The 6038-nt window shown below is 45.1% G+C and overlaps 1 protein-coding gene across 1 annotated transcript; it reads left to right on the forward strand.

Annotated features, from left to right (window-relative positions):
* The first annotated feature begins 1114 nt into the window (after nucleotides 1-1114).
* Nucleotides 1115-5677, forward strand: LOC146041795 (chemerin-like receptor 1). The gene is made up of 2 exons (XM_083161688.1): nucleotides 1115-1229; nucleotides 4361-5677. Exon 2 carries the CDS (start codon nucleotides 4362-4364, stop codon nucleotides 5436-5438), a length of 1077 nt encoding a protein of 358 aa, XP_083017814.1. The 5' UTR covers nucleotides 1115-1229; nucleotide 4361; the 3' UTR covers nucleotides 5439-5677.
* Nucleotides 5678-6038: the final 361 nt, after the last annotated feature.

Consider the following 6038-nt stretch of genomic DNA (forward strand, 5'->3'; position numbering starts at 1 on the left):
TCTTAAAAGCTCCTCTCCGGGAGAAGCCCGGGGAGGAGACTTTTAAGCAGGAGTTCGGGGGTGGGGCTTAAATGTGACATCATTAAGCCCCGCCCCCATGAAGGAAAGTTACTCAATTTGCCTATCTCCGTGGAGGGGGCGGGGCTAAATTATGCGATTATGACACTTTAGCCACGCCCCCTCCCCGGAGATCTGCAGAGTTAAGGTCATTTAAACCTGGAATCTGGGAGGGTTGGCCAACTTTCCGGGGGGCCGGGAGGGTGACCCAATTTTCGGGACCCTCCCGGCCATTCCGGGAGGGTAGGCAACCCTGAACTAAGGAGGTTATTCTGGTTGACTTGCAAATGCTGCAAATGGATTTTTAGCATAAACATCCATTCGTAGCCTGAGATGCAGGGGAAAATCATTCGATAGTCAGCGACAATCAAATGATTTCTCCGCTGATGACAACTGCCCGCCGCCCCGCGCACCTGCTTCATTGGGGGAATCACCAAGAGAATGCTGGGCGTTCCCATTGGTGGGAGCCTCAATGTAATACCTCAGAAGAAGCACTAATTCACCAATTATCGAGCTTCTATCAGTTTCAACGTTTTAACTTTGGCTTGAAGATAAAAATGACATATTTTGTTGGAATTCTAGCATTTGGACCGAATCACCGCAGCCTACACCGAACAGTCCTTGCGCTCAACTTCAGATTGGCTTGCGTAATTTTACCTTGTACACAGATGATTTTCCTCTGTCACCTATGCACAGACTATCATTATTTGCTGTTGTGCGTCTTTTGGTTTTTTAGTGACTGAGTCTCCTTTTACCTCTTCCAATATTTATTAATGCCAACCATTGGTTGTGTTACTTTCCACCAATGTGTCTTCATAACTGTAGCCTCATTTACTTAACAGTACTATTTTACATCGTTTTCTGGGTGACCAGTCAACTCTTTGCACCATTTCTTTAATATGATTGCGTTTTACAACCAACTCCTATAGCAATCCCATAACACACTGACAAATGTCCTCTGTCAGCTCCAATGGTGGAGTTATAGTAATACTCATATTTACACAGAATACATTTCTTATCTGTTTCTCGGTAAGGCCCACACCCTGTTACGAGATGATGTACCAACACTTCCTGAACCGATATCATAAATCTACTTAGTGGTGTCAGCCATGAGTATCTGAGTCACCTTCATATGATAAAGCAGCTCGAAAACACTTCTCGAGGTGAAGCAGGTAAGAAGCGTCAGTCATTCTCTTAGGGCTCTACCATTAGGGGCTGCAGAATTTGGGGGGCACCTTGAGTCTTACTATCACAACATGAAGGATGACTCTGAGGGGCAGATTTATTAAGCTTGGAGAAGAGATAAACTGGAGATAAAGCGGAGAAAAGGTAGAAGGAGATAAAGCACCAGCCAATCAACTCCCAACTGTCTTTTTCAAACACAGCTGATTGGCTGGTGCTTTATCTCCTTTTACCTTTTCTCCGCTTTATCTCCAGTTTATCTCTTCTCCAAGCTTAATAAATCTGCGAGATGTCTTTGCTGATCTTTATGTAAACGCAGGTGTTGAACTTAAGTTCTAAGCTGCCACCTCCATATGTTCTCCTGTAAAGTTGGTATTGGTGTGTGGGTAGTGGTGGGAACAGCAAGCTGATGTTCAGCCTGGGGTGTCTGAATAGCCTAACACCTGCCCTGCATACTCTACATAATAATAATACTTTCACGAGCAGGGCCCTCTCCCTCATGTGCTTTTCCTTCTCTTTCTTAAACCATCTTTGATGGCGCCAAGGGCCTGATTTTGATTGCATCGCTCCCCCCCCGTGTGTTCACACGGGGGAGCGATGCTTAGCGACTGCGCATACACATGTATGCGCATGTGCAGCTGTTTGGTGCGAGCGGGCACGGCGAACTGCTGGTTCACCATCCCGTTTGCACCTAGCAATGCGGGCGTGCGTAGGCGGAGACGGGCTGCGCCCATGGGAACGTCCATTGTTTCATGGGCGTTCCCTTGAAAATGCTGGGTCTTCCCATGTAAGGCGGGTGCGGGTGGCGCGGGTGCGGGTGGCGGGCCGCTGACATCAGTGTATGTCAGCTGCCCACCCGCTTCCCGCACGGGGCACTTACAGATGTAAGACACCAGAGAGGTTGAGCTGGCAACCATCATGCTAAACGTTCATTGGCAGCCGTGCTGGGAACTCGGCGAGCGGGTGTGTGTGGGGGGGGGTTTCATCCACAACCAAAGCTGTGAAATTCGTCGCAGCTTCGTGTGGGGACCAGAATTAGGTCTCAAATCCTGTGGTTTTCTTCCACCCTGACACTTATCTTAGTGTCCTCTGCTAATGCAGCTATGGGTATGTACCCCGTACTTGTCCTCCATTGTATTTAGCTGTAAGTCATTTTGTCTTGCTTATTCCTTTATGTTCTCTGCAATTGGGCGCTGCGGATCCCTTGTGGCGCCATATAAATTTTGGATATTAATAATAACTATATAGCATTTTTTACTGTACAAATATTCCCCATCTATAACTTGCTCTTACAGATATTGAATGTAAGGTCTTGGCAAGCTGTTAAAAGCTCACAGGTATTATAATTGAGGGGCAGATTTATTAAAGCTTGATGAAGTGTCTAGTTTTTATCACCGGCCAATCAGCTCCTAACTGTGAAGTTACAGGCTTGGTTTGAAAAATGACAGGTAGGAGCTGATTGGCCGGTGATAAAAACCAGACACTTTATAACTTCACCAAGATTAATAAATCTACTCCTCAGATACATATATAAGAGGAATCTGACCATATGTAGCAAAAATGACACTAACTTTGTTAAACATCAGTGTTTGCGCTGTCATTAAATTTTATGTTCTACAAAATGTAGAGGATTGTAGGCTGTAACAGGAACTATGTGTATTGCAGACACACATATGATGGGTGTGGTCAGGGGCGGATTGGGAAATAAAAGTGGCTCTGGAAAAAAGTGGCCACGTGCACTAAATAAAGGTGGGTCCAACAGTGGCACACGCAGGGGGGGTTTCTGAGTACCCAGAAACACCCCCAGGAGTCTAAGGGACCTACACTGAAAGATGACTGTCCTCTCTTTCCATGGGTACAAGAATTTTAAAAATCGGCCCTTGGGAACCAGAGATATCTGACTTCAAAGCAGTGGTCCCCATCCAAGCCTGTTAATTGCTCTTCCCAGTCAGATATTTCAGGTTCTGTCTGACTTAGAGTTTTTCTGAGGGTACATTCCAAAAGCTGGGACTCTCCGCCTTTGAAGGACACTAGTAGCTTGTCTCTACTCTTCCCAAAACCAGAGATATCAGCCTTCCAGCAGCTGGTTACTGCTCCAGCTCCACACACCTGGTATGTAGTTTTATATACTTGTTGGCAGATTGCTCTGCCTCCTGAACTCTGATCCCCTAGTCCCCAATACCATTTGGTAGGTGGGAGCGCCCCTCTGGAAACCCCCTTCTGAAAATCCTGCATTTGTCCCTGTCCAATACCAAAATAGGTAGGGTTAATGTATCACTACACCTGTGTACAATATGCTTGACAGTCTAATGGCCACCAGACCTTTAAGCTAGTGTGACAAATCGCAAACCTCCACTTTTCACATAATACCCTACATCCCCCACTGAGACTGAACACAGACCCCCAAATCTCCATCAAACAGACAAACATATCATTATCATAAAACCCAAAATATCCCCACCGTTGGCCAGTGGAGCCCAGGAATACCCCAAACATTGTTACACCCCAGATAGAACCCAGTCTTGTCCGTGCAACAGATGCCAGAATGGGATTGGATAATCTGCTTTGTGAACAGGCAAAGGTTGCTTGTGTGGGAGACAGAAGGGGGATGGGCACAAACCATGCTCCTCCGGTGCAAATCACGGGAGGAGTCAGTCTCTCTGAACTTACTCTGTGCTCCCCCTCTCCCTTTTTATGCTCCCTCTCTGTGTTTGTGCTCTCTCTTTCTCTTTGCGCTCTCTCTCGCTGCTCCCTATCTCTGCCCTCTACACTCTCCTTTTCTCTCCCTCCCTTACTCTCACTCTTCCCCTCCCTCCTTTTCTCTCCCTCCCTTACTCTCTCTCTCCTCCTACCTCTCTTTCTCTCCCATCATGTCTCTCTCTCCTTCCCTTTCTCTGTACCTCACTCCCTTTTTTTTTCTCCCTCCCTCCCTTGCTCTCTCTCTCCCTCCCTATCTCTCTCTATCCTTACCTTTCTCCTTTTCTATTTCCCTCGTTTTCTTTTTCCTTCTCTCCCTCTCCCCCTCCCTCTCTCACTTTTTTTCTCTCCCCTTGTCTCTTTTCTCTCTCCCCATTGTATTGCAATTAATCTGAATATAGTCTCCTGTCTTCCCTCTTTGAAGGATGGAGAGCATTACTGCTGCATATCTGATCCCCCATATCACCAACAGAGTGCACGACGTTACCACATATGTATCTGATGACAACGATGAAAATGTCACCACCGAAAACGATGTCAGTAACTCAAAGGACAATGTTGAACACATCCTTCATGTTTTCTCTATGGTAATCTACTCTGTGGCTTTTGTACTGGGTACAACAGGAAATGGCCTGGTCATCTGGTTCAGTGTCTTTCGAATGAAGAAGACAGTCAACGTCGTGTGGTTCCTCAATCTGGCGATAGCGGATTTCATCTTCACATTTTTTCTCCCCTTGAGCATTGCTTACATTGCCCTTGATTTTCATTGGCCATTTGGAAAAGTCATTTGCATGTTAAATAGTGCAGTGGCCTTAATCAATCTGTTTGCCAGTGTCTTCTTGCTCACCGTTATCAGTATAGATCGCTGTATTTCTGTCATTTTTCCCGTTTGGTGTCAGAACCATCGGACTCCAATACTGGCTTCCATTGTTGTGCTTGTTGTATGGATCTTGGCTTTTATTTTCAGTTTACCTTACTTTATATTTAGAGATATCGATGATGACAATGGGAAAATATTCTGTTATAACAACTTTGCAGATGATTTGAACATGTCAAGACATAGGGACACTGTCATATTGAGATTCATCATAGGCTTTGCTATTCCTTTTTGCATCATTGTCTCATGTTACACAGTGCTTGCGTTTCGTATACATAGAAATCACATTGCCACGTCTACTAAGCCATTCAAAATTATTGTAGCGGTAATCATATTCTTCTTTGTTTGCTGGTTCCCTTATCATGTCTTCTCCTTCCTTGAATGGTCTGCAAACTATAGGACAGATCTCAGGGATATGCTACCTGTCGGAATACCGCTTACCTCCAGCCTGGCATTTATTAACAGCTGTGTTAATCCTGTTCTCTATGTATTCATCGGTCGGGAGTTTAAGGGAAAAATCTGGTCCTCTATCCAGTCAATATTTGAGAGAGCTTTTGCTGAGGATGCTGTGCAAGCAGATGTATCATCGAAGAGACAGTCCACCTCGGACTCTCAGCTTCTTTGAAATTAAACTAGAAAATAAACTATTACCCACAAATACCTGTTCCAATCATTCCCATGTAGATATTTCAAGAGAGACCCAACGCTTCTAGAGAGACAAGCGGTTGTTCACTTTATGCCCCATAATGATGATCTAGTTCATTCTATGCACCATATAATTAAAGCACCCTTGTTCTCATTCAACTGTTCTACCAGTAAATATTCTGTCACATTGTATTTCTCTTAAATTACCACATTGTAGTACTGCCAGTGCCACGCAATGCCCCCTGTTCACTTTATGCCATACAGGAACATTGACCCACAAGTCTTTACCTGAAGAGATACTTCATGATGCAGACAATTTACTTTAATGTAGACTGTCCCTTATATCAGAGGTTAATTCCCTTTCCCCAGCTTTATAAAGGCCGTGTACAAGGAGGAGCCTAATCTCCGTGATCGGCTGAATGACGAATCAGCTGTGTCTGAGCAGGAAACAGGATCATATCAGTGTGGAGCGTTACTGGTTGGTAGAGACAGACTGACAAGTCCCCCATTGCAGGAATAGACAATAGCCATTACTCTACATAACTAAGTTTCACCATAGGGATCAGTTGTCTCCCACCGA

Source organism: Crinia signifera, chromosome 19, assembly GCF_055691185.1.
Source record: "Crinia signifera chromosome 19, ASM5569118v1, whole genome shotgun sequence".
NCBI classification, from domain to species: Eukaryota; Metazoa; Chordata; class Amphibia; order Anura; family Myobatrachidae; genus Crinia; species Crinia signifera.